We start from the raw sequence: 17,419 nt of genomic DNA on the forward strand, positions 1-17,419 counted from the left end.
ACCTAACTGTAACTTGGTAACCATTAATCAACGTTTCCCCATCTCTTACTCCACCCCAACTCTCCTCAGAATTTGATAGCTACCATTTCACTTTAAATTTCTAATAGATCAACTTTTAAGATTTCACATATGACTCTCACTGGGATTAAACATGACAATAGGTCTGCTCTGATTTCATCATCATTTAAAAAAAATCATCTATTATTTTTCATTTTATGTTTCTGTGTGGGAGCAAACTGTTGAAATCCATACTTAATGTATACTAAGCTGATCTTCTGTATATTAAGATAATCGAAAATGAATCTTGATGTGAATGGAAGGGCAGAGGGAGTGGGAAAGGGGAGGGTTGTGGGTGGGAGGGACGGTATGGGGGGGAAGCCATTGTAATCCATAAGTCGTACTTTGGAAATTTATATGCATTAAATAAAAGTTTAAAAAAAAAAAACTATTACACCAGGAGTTTAAAACAGTTAGGATTACTCTGTTAAGGGTTTGAATGCATAAACCGATAGCATTCAATAATGTCAATAGAGATATGGAAATTCTAAGAGAGAATTCAAAATGTCAGAAATAAAAAAAATTTAAGAAATGGAAAAAAAAAAGATTTCACATATGAGTGAAATCATGTGGTATTTGTCATCCTGTGCCTGGCTTATTCCAATTAACATAATATGACAGTCAATTCTGGTGAAAGCAATTGTTAATCACTTTTCAATCTTTTTAGATTTCCTGGTTTCATAACCTGAATGAATTACTGTTCATTCAATCTGTCTTTAGAAAAGAGAATCTTCACCCGCTCCCGGATCTGTTTGGTCCTGATTCCATAAATGACTGGATTGAGGGCAGGGGGGATGACTATATACAGATTAGCCAGGAGGATATGAATATACTGGGGGATGCCATGACCAAAGCGATGAGTGAGGAAGGAGAAGAGAGCTGGGCCAAAGAATGCTAAGATTACACAGAGATGGGAACTACAAGTATTAAGAGCCTTCATACGGGCATCTTGGGAAGGGAGGTGGAAGACAGTGCATAAAATCCTAGCATAGGAAATAATGATAAGAAGCACATCCATAAACAAGATAGAAATATTGCCAAGACCAAAGTAGACATTAGCACTGATGCTGGAACAAGCCAGACGTGCCACTCCCATGTGCTCACAATAGGTATGAGGGATGATTCTACGTCCACAGTAAGGTAGTCTCAGAAGGAGAAAAATGATGGGAGTAATCATGCATAAGCTCCTTAAAACCACAACCATAGCAATTACAACAATAATTCTGTTGGTAAGGATCATGGTGTATCTGAGGGGGTTACAAATAGCCACATAGCGATCAAAGCCCATGGCAAGAAGGACAATGCTCTCCATGACTGTGAAAAAGTGAATAAAAAAGACTTGAGCAACACAGCACCCGAAGCACAGCTCGTGAAGTCTGAACCAAAAGATGCCCAGCATCTTGGGGATGGTAGCTGTAGAGAGACTCAGGTCAATCATTGACAGCATGGCCAGGAAATAGAACATGGGTTGATGGAGGCTATGGTCAGTCCAAATCACAAACAGAATCATAAGATTTCCAAAAAGAGCAGTCAGGTACACAACACAGAAGGGAAAGCCAAACCAGGTTTGTGCATCTTCCAGTCCAGGAATCCCCATCAACAGGAACGAGGAAGGGTGGAACTCAGTAACATTGGGAGAAGACATTCTTCTGCAGGCTGATGGTGGTCATGGTTTTAAACGTTGTAGCCAGTTCCCATTGGGCAATTCATCCAACTTTAACAGATCTACAATTTTTTTTTAATTCCCAAAAAATTGCCATTAAGAATAAATTTCTCCAAAGAGCTTTGATTCTTTTTCTTCTTTCAACTCTCCAAAAATGATTCTAGTAACATACCTCACCTGTATTATAGATGTGAGAGGCTGGGCTTCAAGTAGATGCTAATACCATCTCCTTTCTAAGACTGTGTGCTATGAGTGGGTAAATGCTCTTACTCCACTTCCTCAAAAAATTAGACAATAAGAGGAAACAATAAGATTGATAACCATAACAACTTCTGCAATAATCATAGTAATCATTAATTTAATATCTACTATTTTTCAGTTGTCCTGTCTACCACTATTTGTGTATATTATGTTTATATTCCCAAATTCTATGACACAGATTCTGCAGGTATCTGTTTTGAGGAAAGAGAAAGCATTTGATCAGTTAATTTACCTCCCATTGTTTACAGAGCTAAGCAGAACAAATAAGATTTGAACCTAGACTATATACATTACTTTGTGTCTGTCTTTGTAAAACTTGCTAATGGAAGTAGTGAAATGAAAGAGAAAGAAAAGTAAGAGATAGGGAAGAATCAAATAATCTAGATTAATGTGATTTATGTGATGAGATATTGAGATTTTCTATGATGATTAAAGTGTTAGTGACCCTTATCTCTATCCCCCTCCAAAGAAGTAGAAAAAGAGACAGAACTGAGAGCCTAGTAGCAGATCATACATTTCTGGGGTCCATATATCTCAAAGCACAGCATACCCAAGAGAGAACATAAGATAAGTTAGCAAGAGGAAATTTTGACTTACAAAGTTGTGTCCTCACAAATTTCTTTTTTAAGAGTCTGTTCACATCTGCAACAGTTGAAAAGAACATGACATGAGGTCTGATATGTTAAATGGTGCTTGCTAAGCTGCAAAGTCTGAGAGCCCCATTTCCAAGAAATTCCCTTACTTCTGATATCAATTACAAGTTTAGGGAATTCTCCAAAAACTACACCCAGGTTCAGTAACTCAATAGAAGGACTCATAGAACTCATTGACAGCTATTATCCTCGTAGCTACAGTTTCTTACAAGGAAAGAATATAGATTAAAATCAGACCACAGAAAAGATGCTTAGGGTAGAAAGTGACAGTGAGGTTTCTAAATTTGAAGCATCCGTTATCCTCTCATGGAGTCAGGATGTATAGCATTCCCAGCAGTATGTGTGACAATATGCACAGAGTCATACAAGCGGGGAAGCTCACTCACTTTGGTGTCCAGCATTTTTCTGGGACTTCATTACATGGTAGGGATTGCTTGTTTGATTCACTAATTTTCATCATGGCTGAACTCAGCCTTCAGGTTGACTAATGCCACATGACATAAAGGACCCATCCTAAGTTATATTAATGGGTTTTTATGGCATGGTCAATCTCTACTTTCAGATTTGATATGGCCATTCTTCACTTTAAACAATTACATTGTTTGCAAATATGATTTAGATTTCTTCCTAGAAGCCAGAAGCAATGATTAGATCTCTTTTTGGACAAAGTCAAATTCTTTAGTATGCATATTATCAGCTAGTTCAAAAGATACTCTTTATTATTGGTATATCTAAGCTTTTTACTTTGTACCTCTTCTTTTTTATCATCACCCTGATTATAAATTCAGGTCTCCTAATAATTAAATTTTAATTCAATTGAATCCCTTTGAAATACATAACATGAAGACAGAGGAAAAGCTGATCACCATATGAATCTCTATATCAGGGTATATGTCCAGTCATTCTGTGTGTAAGGGAGTTTAATTAATTATTTTATCTTTTTTGCATGTTATGAGATTTCTTTCTGCACTTTATGTATCACACACTGTATCATTATAAGGTGGTATATGTAGGACAAATAAACAAAATCGTGAATTATTGAATATACTGGCACAATGGTATGGTATACAGTCCTAATTCTGCTGATTATTATCTTCCTGGCTTTGTGACCTAAGGTAAGTTAATATACCTTCCGGGTTTCAGTTTCATTCAGAAATAGGTGCAGTACTATTTACCTCAGATTATTATTGAGTGACTTGAAGGAGACCATAGATGCCTGTAATATTATAGATGCCCAAGAAACATTTTTCTCTATAATTTATTTTCATTGTATTCTTCCTTCTGTCTCTTCCTAGCCCACTGATATGTATCATTTTACTTTCCACACCAGTATTCTAGGCCTTGGGTCAATTTTTGTGAGTCCAAATACCAATCTTAAGTATGCATAGTATAAATTTATTGATCACTTACCAAGATTCTGTCCTCTGTCTTAGGGAGTCATGTGCCTACTGTGCATTCAATTTTTGAAATGCATAAAAATTAGAATAAAGATTAAAATAAAGCCTCAATACACCCCGAGAGATTTTAGCAAAATGTCTTTGTGTGCAAATTTGTTGGGATAGGAAACTCGTAACAAAGTCTCCAGGTGCCAGGGAGTCTGAGGCATTGAGATTGAATGAATATTAATTCCCCTTTGTCCTGGCACCAGCTGAAGAGAAGCTCTAGGGAAACCTCTGAACATCATGCCTATTGCTTGGTCAATTGTCAGTTCTTGTTATTTCATGTAATATTTCTGATAAGTCCTATTTGTCTTTTCTCCTCCTTCCTTCTTCTTTAGCTTTCTTTATATCAATCTAAGAATGATGGAAATATCCCTTGGGCATTGTTGGGTATCTACATTACTAGTAACCTTTTTTATTAATTTTAAAATACATATAACACATTATCATTTTAATAATTATCAACTTCACAATTCAATGGCTCTCAGTGCATTCTCAATACTGTGCAGCAATTACCTGTATTTAGTTCCAGAAAACTTTTTATTCCAGAAGCAAATTCTGTATTCTGCAAGCATTTACTCCCCATTCGTCCCACCTCTCAGCTCCTGAAAACTATTTATCTACTTTTGGTATATGTTTGCTCTGTTAATTTATTCTGAGTATTTCATATAAATTTAACATGCAGTATGTAGCCTTTTGTGTCTGTCTTCTTCCACTTAGTGTAATGATTTCAAGTTGCATTTTATTGTAAAGTGTATCAATACTTTATATCTTTTTATGGCTAAATAATATTCCATTGTAGGGATACATCACATTTTGTCTGTGTATTCCTCATTTGATGGATATTTGGTTTGTTTACAACTTTTGGCTGTCTGGAGTAGTTCTGCTATGAACATTCTTGTGCAAATTTTTGTTTAAAGAACTATTTGGGTTCATACTAAGAAGATGAATTATTGGGTCTTATAGTAATTCTATGTTTAACAGTAGGAAGAAGTGCCAAACTATTTTCCATAGTGATTACACACATTGACACTCTTGTTAAATTTTTTGAAACTTATTTTAAAGGCATAGTGACAGACAGAGAGAAGGAGACAGAGAGACAGACAGAAAAATAACTTCCATCTGCTGTTCACTGCCCAAATATTGCAACATCTCATGCTGGGCCAGGCTGAAGCCAGGAGTGCAGAACTCCATCTAAGTCTCCCACATGGGAGGCAGGGGTCCATGTATTTAAGCCATCATCTTCTTCCTCACAGTGTGTGTTAGCAGTTAGCCAGATCAGAAACACAGTTTTACACTAACCCAAGTGTTCCTAGTCTTAACCACAGAACCAAGCATGATCCCTGTAAATATACATTCTTCCCAGCAATTTATGAGTGTTCTGATTTCTCATAGCCTCTTCGACACTTATTTTTCATTTTTATAAAGTATAGCCATTATAGTGTGTATCAAATGAGGTCTCTTTTTTTTCCTTTTTCTTTTGTTTTTAAGATAACTTATTTTTAATTCACATTATAGTCAAAGGCTTAATGCTCCACTTAATTGAGAGCTCAACAAGTAAAAAGTAAAAACATCATGGTTCATAGGGAAAATAAGCTAGAGCTATGAATGATAATCAAATGAAAAGATTAATTTCACTCATATACAGTAAATTTTAAAATAATCACAGGTCATTAAAACTGTAGTATTGTATAATTCTTAACAATTTTACAAAGATATAAAACAATGCTTGACAAAACTAATTTGCAGCAATACTGATCTGCATAGGCATTTCTACTTTAGTTATTATTTTTGATTTTTTAAAAAAATTTTAGCTACCCTATATAAGGAAGAACATGTGATATTTGTCTTTTTGTGTCCAGCTTATTTCACTCAATGTGATGTCCTTCAGGTGCAACCATTTTAATGCAAATGATAGAATTTCATTCTTTTTTATAGCTAAATATTATTCAGCCATTTTCTTTATCCATTCATCTGATTATGGACACCTTGGTTGATTCCATGTTTTGGCTATTGTCAAATTCTTGGTACAGGTATCTCTTTGATACAAGGTGTTCATATCTTTTGGATATATATCCAGTAGTAGAATTGCTGGATTATATTGTATGTCTAGTCCTAGTTTTTTTTTTTTTTATAACAATTCTCTTTTTTTTATAACAATTCTCTATACTTTTTTCCAAAATGGTTGCAATAATTTTGCATTCCTACCAATAGTCTAAGAGTTCCCCTTTCTCCATATTCTTGCCAGTATTTCTTGCCCTCTTTCTTTTGGATAATAGCCATTTTGAATAGTTAGAAGGCATGCTGACCTCAGCCACAGAAAGATAGCAGAAAAACAAAGAAAGGACCACTTTTACAGGGGACTCATTGAGAAATTTTCAGTGGAGAAGCAACAGAACAGAATGGACTCTTTTTGTTTTCAATTTAAAGTTTCCTAATGACTAATGATGTTGAGCATCTCTTCATGGGCTTTCAGGGGAATATAGACCAGTTGTATATATCCTTTAGAGAAATGTCAATTGAAGCAACCCATTTTCCTTACTGAGTTGTTGGTTTTTACATTTTGGGGTTGTAGGAATTCTTCATTGAGTATTCTGAATACTAGATCCTTGCCAGATCATTTTCCAGAATTCTTCCATTCTATGAATTGTTTTTATACTTTTAGTAGTGTTGATTCACAAAAATTATTAATTCAAATTTATTTGTTTTCTGAATTGATTTGTTTTCATTGTCCCATGTAATAAACCAAAACTGAGGTCATGAAGGTTTAACCCTATGATTTATTCTAATAAGGGTCTTATTGATTTGGCTATATTTATGTTTTTGATCCACTTTAACTTGATATTGTATTTAGAGTGAGTTAAGTACTCCATTTTATTCTTTTCCAAACGTCTGTGCATCATTTGTTGAAGAGACCATTTTCCTCCATGAGTGATAATACAAAAAAATCAATTGACTAAAACATATGGGTTTATTTTTCATCTCTTAATTCTACTCCACTGATTTATATATCTATTTTATTCCAGTACCAAGTGTTTTTTTTTTTTTTTTTTTTGACAGGCAGAGTGGACAGTGTGAGAGAGAGACAGAGAGAAAGGTCTTCCTTTGCCGTTGGTTCACCCTCCAATGGCTGCTACGGCTGGCGCGCTGCGGCCGGCACAACCATGCTGATCCAATGGCAGGAGCCAAGTGCTTCTCCTGGTCTCCCATGGGGTGCAGGGCCCAAGGACTTGGGCCATCCTCCACTGCACTCCCTGGCCACAGCAGAGAGCTGGCATGGAAGAGGGGCAACCGGGACAGAATCCGGCGCCCCGACTGGGACTAGAACCCGGTGTGCTGGCTCTGCAATTAGCCTAGTGAGCCACGGCACCGGTCATATTCCAGTACCAAGTGTTTTTAAACCTTAGTTTTATAATAAGTTTTTACGTAAGGAAATGTAAATCCTAATTTTGCTTTTCAGTTTAAAATTCTTTGACTACTCAAGAATGTTGGGAACTGTGGATTTTTCATAATTGCCCTTTATGTAAAGAAATTTCCTTTTATTTGTTAGTTTGCTGAGTGCTTTTATCACAAAAGGTGCTGAACTTTGTTAAATACTTTTCCACTGTAAACTGAGTGGACAACTTTCCCCTTTTCATTCTAGTAAAGTGTATTGCATTGATTGGTTCTTCTATGTTGAGTCACCCTTGTAATCAATAGATACAACATGCTTGGTCATGATGTATGAGTATAATCCTTTAATATGCTGTTGCATTTGGCTTGCTAGTGTTTTTTTTTTTTTTGGGGGGGGGACTTTGCATTATATTCATAGTACTCTGGTTTTTATTCTTGAAAAAATGCAGATGTATGCATCATAAAAGTAAAATTCCACTAAGTGTATATCTGTGAAAATGGCTTCTTGAACACACCAGACATTTCCTGTAGAATGAGCCACATTCTATATTTTAATATTATCTCTTCAAAATCAGCCAGATGTGACAAATTAGGGACATTTCAGATCTTTCTGTGGCATTTTTATAATCACGTTCATGTGTGTAACTTTCTGGCTCCTCAGAAATATATTGGAGTTTTGAAAAATCCTTTATCATCAATTGATTTTTTTTTTTTTTTTGACAGGCAAAGTGGATAGTGAGAGAGAGAGACAGAGAGAAAGGTCTTCTTGTTTTGCCGTTGGTTCATCCTCCAATGTCTGTCAAGGCTGGCGCGCTGCAGCCAGCGCACCGCGCTGATCCGATGGCAGGAGCTAGGTGCTTCTCCTGGTCTCCCATGGGGTGCAGGACCCAAGCACTTGGGCCATCCTCCACTGCACTCCCTGGCCACATCAGAGAGCTGGCCTGGAAGAGGGGCAACCAGGACAGAATCCGGCGCCCCAACCAGGACTAGAACCCGGTGTGCCGGCGCCGCTAGGTGGAGGATTAACCTAGTGAGCTGCGGCGCCAGCCATCATCAATTGATTTAATAATATTTTTTGAGGTTTGTTTTAGTAAGTTTCTTGTTAGCTCCAACTGTTATTCCTGTTCCAGAAAGCTGTGATATCAAATAATTTCTGCTGATTATTTCATAAATAGCTCAGTGAAAAGCTGTTCACAATGAATGGGCTTTGAGTTTGGTCAATTATATATGTACTTTTTGAGATGGGGCTTCCAAGCAAACTGCCAGACAGTTCATAATGACAATTCTCTTGAAATAGACCTCTTTGAAGCATACCAAATCAGTTCTGTTCCCTCATGTGGCTACTGAGGTGCTGATTTTCACAACCATTGTAGTTAAGAGGCTGATGAGAGTTGTAGAAAAGGGACATGGGTAAGCCCAGTTGCAACACCACAAAGGTCACTGTTATTACTAAGACTCAGCCATTTTTTTTACTTGATTAGCGTTTCTGTATTGCGGCAAGTCTTTGGTAACTCCCAACTGCAAAATAAGCTGGTTTTGATAAATTTTGACAGTGTTCTTGTTGATTTTATGTAGGAGTGGATTTTCAGAGCTGCTTTCTTTACCATCCTGAAATGTGATTATTTTTTAAAATGCTGTCTGTAAATGCTATTTCCCTATCTTCAGTTCGTAAAAATATTCTTACATATTTTCTTATATAAGCCTTACTATTTTTCATTGCATATTTACAGCTACAAGGCTTCTGGAGATGTTTCCATAAAAGTGATAGCAGATGTCAAGATTCATGATTTTACATAGTGGTATTTAAGAATTCAAGCACAGTGGAGGATTAGCCTAGTGAGCCGGGTTCTAGTCCCGGTTGGGGCGCCAGCCAGGCCAGCTCTCTGATGTGGCCTGGGAGTGCAGTGGAGGATGGCCCAAGTCCTTGGGTCCTGCACCCCATGGGAGACCAGGAGAAGCACCTGGCTCCTGGCTTCGGAACAGCACGGTGCGCCGGCCGCAGCGCGCCGGCAGCAGCGGCATTGGGGGGTGAACCAACGGACAAGAAGACCTTTCTCTTTGTCTTTCTCTCTCTCACTGTCCACTCTGCCTGTTAAAAAAAAAAAAAAAAAAAGAATTCAAACATCTTATTTTGAAAAATGTTTATTTATACCAGAGCAATGCTGTGATATTTTCATTATAAATCAAGTGACCTTTAAAAATCAATGTAGACTTTTTTTATTCTATTATTATAGTTATCTATATTTGTAGCTATACTGCACTATCTTAATTTGTCTAGCTTTATAATACATCTTCTCATCTGGCAATGTAAGTGCTACAGTAGTGCTTGTTTTGTTCAATATTATTTTGTCTCTCTGTGACTCTTTGAACATATATTATCTTTACATGAACTAGATGGTAAGTGCATACACATGCATACACAAACACACAGACTTTCCTGAGGTTTTTATTGAGGCTGCCTAAAATTCATTAATAAATTTGACATTTTTACAATATTGAGTCTTCCTTATCTTTATTATATTTTTCCAAAATAATAGTAATGTGCTTTGTACAGAATTCTTTTCATAAATGTTTTATGTATTTATTTGAAAGTGACAGAAAGAGAAAGGGAGGAAAGGAGGAGAAAGAGAGAGAGAGAGAGAGTGAGCCAGGAGCCAGGAATTCCATCCAGGTCTCTCTTATGGGTAGTGGAAACCCAAATACTGGGGTACAATCTGTTGCCTTCTAACATGCACATTGGGAGGAGCTAAATTGGAAGCAGATGTGCAGCTGAATCCCAGACACTCTAATATCAGATACTGGTGTTCTTTATACTTCCTTTGAATTTATTCACAAGCATTGGACATTGTTCATAATATCTTAAATACATTATTTAAAAATATTTATATTATATATTTGTTACAGCTATATCAATGTATAATTGATCTTTGTATATTGATTTTGCACAAAGAGATTCAATTAATTGCAATAATTTATTGGCAGATTTTTTAATTACATGAACAATTATCTCAAATATGATAATGACTAATATTTCTTCTTTCAAACTCTCTTACTTTATAATTTGTATCTCATTCACCTTTGTCTTTTGGCAGGAGCTGGGGTCTCCAGTACAATTTAGAGTAAAAGAGTGAACATGACTATTCCTGACTTGCTCCCAGTTTTGAGAACAAAAAACTATATTGTTCAATCTTGGTAAATACTACAATTTTTCTAGGGATTCTGTAACATATAAAACAAGATGCATTTATTTCCAGTTTTCAAGTTTTTAACACAATATGATGCTAATTTTTATCAAGTGTTTTCTCCAGATATATTGAGATAAACTTTAAACTTTATTTCCATACTGTGCTGGATCTTAAATGATTATGAAAACGAATCAAACGTAACTCTTGGGATATTACTGAATACTTGTAATACCTAAAATACTCAGAATACTTAAAATATCACTAGATTTAACTTACTACTGTTTCAATTAGGATTTTTTTAATCTACATTCATTAATTTTCCTTTAGTATACAATGTTTTTTGGGTTTTTATATCAGTTGTACAAGTCTCATAAAAGGGGTTGTACTATCTAATAAAAATTGCCCTTTTGCCTATCTTCTGGAAAATTGTGAGACTAGTTTTATTTTTTCCTTTATTGTATTTGAAAAACTAAGTTAGTGAAATACATTGTCATGGGTATTTCTTTGGATTTTTTTCTTATTTATATATTCAATTTCTTTAATACCCAGAACACTACAGATTTTACAAGTTTCCTATTGTTAAAATCTTTTTGGTGAATTTGTTTATCTAGAAATTTGTTATTTTCAAGTTGAAAACTTATTTACATAAAGATTTTTTTCACTGAAAATATATAACACTGATGAAAGAAACTGTAAAACTCTTAGAAGCAAAATAGGCAAGATTTTTTTTTATTGACAGAGTTAGACAGTGAGAGAGAGAGACAGAGAGAAAGGTCTTCCTTCCGTCGGTTCACCCCATCAAATGGCCGCTATGGCTGGCGCTATGCCAATCCGAAGCCAAGAGCAGGTGCCTCCTGCTGGTCTCCCATGAGGGTGCAGAGGCCCAAGCACTTGGGCCATCCTCCACTGCCTTCCCAGGCCACAGCAAAGAGCTGGACTGGAAAAGGAGCAGCCAGGACTAGAACCCAGCACCCATATGGGGTGCTGGCGCTGCAGGCGGAGGATTAGCCAAGTGAGCCACAGCGTCAGCCCTGGCAATAAGGTTCTTGACATTGGTCTTAGCAAGTTTTTTTGGATATAACTTAAAAACACAGGAAACAAAAGCAAAAATAGAGAAACAAAATTACATCAAACTTAAAAAACAAACCTGCAGAGTAAAGGAAACTCTCAAAAAGAAAGTTGCAACCTACAGACAGGAAGAAAATATGATCCCCATTCCAGGGGAAGCAAGGTTAGAAGAAAAAATACAAATACAGTATACTCAACATTAAAATTAGTGTGGCCCAAGGGTATGCATAGGGATATTTCTTAGAGATTTAAAGACCAAGGTAAGTTATATCATGATTAAGATAAATTTACATAAAAAAAACGAAAATTTTTTAAAGAAAAAAATCACAGAAAGCAATTTACATTTATATAGGTCTTGTAGTGAGTAAAGTGGATGCATTTTTGGTTCTGGGTTTCTTTGTTTTGTTTCTGTAGGCAAGACTTGAGGTGGTATGCTATTCTTATCAACAAATTTCCCTCCCCCTGTTTCCCACTTTCCTTCCTTCCCCCCCCCCTTTTTTTTGAGAGAACCCATTTTAAATTTACATTACAGTAAAAGGGCTTAGTACTTCACAAAATAAGAAATTTACTAAGTAAAAAGCAAGAGACCCTAGTTTAGTGGGAATATAGAAAATGGCTATAAACAATATTTGAATGGAGAAATGGCCATTTGACCCTATATATATATGTGATCTTAAAATAACCACAGATCATATAACTAGGGTAGCATAACATTCTTAACCGTTGGTTTGACAAATAAAAAAATAAAAAGAATATAATCTAAAAAAATGATTTTATTTGAAAAGAGAAGAAAGACAGCTAACCTGATCTGGTTTTGAAGAGAGATGGCTTTAGGTAGAAGGCCTTGCGAATCTGTTCTTTACTGTTGCTCTGCCATTTATATAGTTAAGATAGAGAATTAGACAATAGACCATATAGGTGGCATGTTGTGGAAACAGCAAAGATATCTTAGAGATATCACATTGAAATTAGCTGTTCTGCTTCTTAATTGATGAGTTAATTATTTTATGTTTTAAAGTACTTATCAAATAAAGATGATATAAATATTCAAAGTCTGCACATGATGGTTTGCTGTATGTTTACATCATTACTCAATTAAAGTGATGAACATATCCATAAATATCCATGCTGTACATTTATCCCCAGAACTTACTCATGGCTTGAAGGTTTTGCTCTTTGAATGATATCCCCTATTCCCTAGTAATGACTATTCTACTTTCTGCTACTATGGGTGTGAGTTTTAGATTCCACATATAAGTGAGATCATACAATATCCATGCCTGACATGTTTCACTTGGTAAAATATCTTCTATGTTCATACATCTGTGGAATATAAAATAACTTTCATAACTTTATATAAAAAACATGAATAACCCAAATGAAAAGAAATAGAAACAAACTGGAAAAAGTGTTATAGTAAAGAGGGCATAAAAGTGACCAATATACATAATTTTCATTACTCTAATGATTATAGAAATACATTTTAAAACAGCATGATAGTGTTCCTTAGTAGCATAATAACATCAAATAAATACCCTCTCACACAGAGATGAAAATAATAATTCTGGTAATGATGGCAGCAACTGGAATGCTCAGATATAACTAATGGACATGTCAATGGTACATGATTTTGGAAAATTGATTAGTATTTTCTATAAAGGCTAAAACTGTATTTTTCCTATCCCCTAGCAATCATATTCCCAGGAGGTATTCACTGAAAATGTTTCCCAAGCAACAAGTATAGAAATATTCATAAACACTTTATTCATAAACATAGTAAAAACCTAGCTAAAATAAAATGTCTATACAAAATAGTGAATTAGCTTAAGTATATTTATATGAAGGAATCTTGTACAAAATGAAAAGTAACAAACTACAATGATATGCAATCACGTCAGTGAATCTTACAGGCATATTTTTGAGTTAAAAAAGCCATTACAATATATATATATATAATATAATGTAATTAATATAAAATTAACAAACTAATCTATAGTAAGAGAATCATAAAAAATGAATTCTGAAAAAGTATTGACTGGTAAGACTTGAGGACCAGTTCTGGGCTGATGGTAGTTCCACATATATTGATCTAGTACACAGGGGTGGGAAATGTCCAGCACATAAACTATATGAAGCCCATGAAATCATTTGACTGGTCCTGCCAAGGCAACTGCAAGCACTACTTAAATTTCAGTAAATTTATAGCAGGCTAAGTTGATAATTTTGTATGGCTGGTGAATGATGTTATAAATATTCTAATGACTCTTGGCAGAAAAAAGATTCTCAACCTCTGGATAGGTTTAAGTTTAGGCCCATAAGTTGTACAGATCCCTACACGAACATTCTTTGACAGTTGTGTTACGATATAAACAATTCAAATCACCCCAGAGCATTCTTTGGGCAGCCCAAACTAGCCCAAACACATAAAAGTCTATGAAATAAATACTGTACCCCTCAATGGCATGAACTTGCTCTTTAGGCCACTATCATAAAATTGGGAGCAGCAAAAAGGCACATGCATGATTTCATAGTTCTGGAGCTCCGTGGAGCATCTATTCAACTATATGAATGCAAGTAGAGATTGGGGAGTGTCTTGAAGGGAGAGCTCTAAAAGAGGGAACATGGATAGAGTGCCTTGAGTTTGGGGATAGGTGGGTGGGTAGTCCCAGTCACCAGAATAAGATTTAGGAAATTTTAAGAAAGATATTTCAAAGTGTAAGACTTTGCATTATTTATAATCATACATTTAAATAAATCCATCAAACCCACTTTACTATATGGATTTTAAATCTGAGTTTTTAAAAGCATTAAAAATCTAATTGTTAAGTACTTGCTATGTAACAAGATAAAATAAGGAAAACACTAGTCAAGCATAAACCATTGACAAAATGTGCAAAAAATAGGTAGAATACTGAGATTTGTCTGAAAAACCACAAGGAAACAGTACAAGTTGAAAAGGGTTGGGCATTGCAAGATCATTAGTATAATCAACAAATAACTGAAGTTTGTGAATCTGAGATTAATTGTTTTCTAAAGCATTAGAGTTGACCACTGAGAATGCAATTTATATGTATTGGAATTCACCCATTTAAGGATGTCCATTCCTGTGCACCTTGAATTTCCTACCATGTTGATGCTTCTCTGAAACTGTCAGTTGCTTTCTCCCTTATCCCCATCCCCCTCTTCTTCTTCTTGTTCTTCCTCCTCCCCTCCTCCTCTTCTCCCTCCTCTTCCTCTCCTCCTCCTCATCTCCCCCCCTTCCTCTTCTTCTTCTTCTTCTCCCTCTTCCTCTCCTCCTCCTTTTCTCCTTCTCCTCCTCCTTCTTCTCTCTCTCTTTTCTCCCTCCCTCCCTCCCTCCCTCCTGCACTACTCTCGCTCTCTCTCGTGTGTGTGTGAGCATTGCATACACAGACACATCTACAGACAGCAGTATACTCAACTTTCAATAACATATTAATGGGAAGAACTCCATAGATGCAGTGTGCCCAAAGAGATTCCCCGCAGAATTGTAGGGAAATTTTCTCAAATTTTGCTCCTTTAAGCCCTTAAAATGTCACATATCTTTTTATTTTTTCCAGAATTTATATCCATTTGTGATATACAATAGAGTATAAATAAAAATCCTGTATGAAAAGAGTTAAGTAAGAATTGATGTTTGATGTAGTGGTTGTTGCTGTTTGGGACATCTGCATCCTACATCAGAGTGCCTGGTATAAATACCAGCTCCATTTCCAATCCAGCTTCACTTCCAATCCAGCTTCCTACCAAAATTCACCTTGGGTGACACCAGATAATGACTCAAGTACTTGGGTCCCTGCCACCAATCTGAGAAACCTGGATGGAGTTCCAGTTTCCAGGCTTCATCATGGCCCAGCTAGCTGTGGCTATTGTGGATGTTTGGGGAGTCACTCAAAAGAAGGAAGATTCTCTCTCTCTTTCTCTCTCTCTCTCCCTCTCTCTTCCTTTCTCTCCCTCTCTCTCCCTCTCTCTCCCTCTCTCTCTCTCTTTCAAATAAATGAAAACAAATAAATAAATTTTAAAAAGTTGATATCTGTTGATAATGAATCTACAGAGTTAACTGTTTGAAAAGGAAAAGAAACATCTTTTTCCATGTGATCTTGTCTATCAGATCTATTCTATAAAGGTTAAACAGGAAAGTAAATCCAACAAAGCCCTTTAAACAACTTTTTTAAACCTTAGGTATTCTGTAAGTTTTCCTGGTGATTTTTTTGTCATTCACATTATATGCTCTGAATTGGATATTTAAATACATTATGAATGTGATAATGCTAAAGTCAGAAACTTTTCTGGTGAAAGATTCTGTAGTTGAAAAACACAATCCTTTTTTCTTAGATTAGGTTGTATAGCTCTCATTTAAATCATTTTTTTTCCAAAAAGATACTTGAAACCTTTTCCCGAATCTGCTTAGTCCTCACTCCATATATGATAGGATTAAGGGCAGGAGGAACAACCACATATAGATTGGCCAGGAGAATGTGAACATATATTGGAACTTTCTCCCCAAACCGGTGGGTCATAAAGGAGAAAAAAGCTGGAGTGAAGAAGACAAGGATGACACAGATGTGTGATCCACACGTATTCAGTGCCTTGAGTCTGGCATCCCGGGAAGGAAGGCAGAAGACAGCTTGGAGTATTCTCACATAGGAAATGGCGATCAGAACCACATCAACAAGTGCCATTGAAATAAGAACTAATCCAAATATCATGTTGACCTTTATATTGGCACAGGCCAGCCGAGCAATTCCCATGTGCTCACAGTATGTGTGTGGGATTATATGGTGACCACAGAAGGGAAGCCTCAAGATGAGAAACACCAGAGGGATAACCAAGATGAAATTAACACCAAACACCACCACCAGGATGAAACTGATGGTTTTGTTAGTGAGAATCAGACTATACTGTAGAGGGTTGCAGATGGCAACATAGCGATCAAAGGACATGGCAACCAACACGACAGTCTCCATGGCAGTGAATATATGGATGAAGAACATCTGGGTGACACAGCTCCCAAAGCTAATCTCTCTTAAATTAAACCAGAATATTCCCAGCATCTTGGGAATGGTAGATGTAGACAGGCCCAGATCAATTGAGGCCAACATAGCCAAGAAGTAAAACATGGGCTGGTGAAGACTGTACTCAGTCTTGATCACAAACAAGATAGTGAAATTCCCCACAAGGGCAATCAAATATATAAAACAAAAAGGAAATCCAATCCAAATGTGCATCTCTTCAAGGCCTGGAATGCCCAGCAGAAGGAAAGAGGAGGGGTGAAACTTGGTGTGGTTTGAGAACACATCTTCTCTGTTCTTTTGTAATCTAAAAGAAAACAAACCATCAAATCACTGAAAAGCTCAAACAACATCAAATAAAAATACACTAAATTTTGAGGGGTAACCAGAAAATTATGAAAGAAATTGTATTACTTATTGAAATAAGGATTCGTTCAAATATCTGCCAAAGCTAATTCTGATAAAGCATAGAAAACAAATCAGACTAAATCTTCTGTTTCATAATACTGTATTTTTAGGATGAGATAGATAATTACAGAATAAACAAACACACATGCAGATAGACTCATATATTAAAAATATATATATGTATATAAATAATATGACATGAGGAAAATTCTCTGTGAAAAAGTGAGACTTGAGCAGATAAATGAAGACAATATGAGGATTT

The 17,419-nt window shown here is 35.9% G+C and overlaps 1 protein-coding gene and 1 pseudogene across 1 annotated transcript; both read right to left on the reverse strand.

The window, feature by feature from the left end:
* Positions 1–751: 751 nt before the first annotated feature.
* On the reverse strand, positions 752–1,727 carry LOC100355918 (olfactory receptor 52E8-like; annotated as a pseudogene).
* A 14,371-nt stretch (positions 1,728–16,098) lies between these two features.
* LOC100355676 (olfactory receptor 52E4-like) lies at positions 16,099–17,079 on the reverse strand (the record flags this gene model as incomplete). The annotated part of the gene is made up of 1 exon (XM_008268069.3): positions 16,099–17,079. A coding segment is annotated over one exon (981 nt), but the record flags the coding sequence as incomplete, so codon positions are not given.
* Positions 17,080–17,419: the final 340 nt, after the last annotated feature.

Source organism: Oryctolagus cuniculus, chromosome 1 (genome assembly GCF_964237555.1).
Source record: "Oryctolagus cuniculus chromosome 1, mOryCun1.1, whole genome shotgun sequence".
Taxonomy (NCBI): Eukaryota; Metazoa; Chordata; class Mammalia; order Lagomorpha; family Leporidae; genus Oryctolagus; species Oryctolagus cuniculus.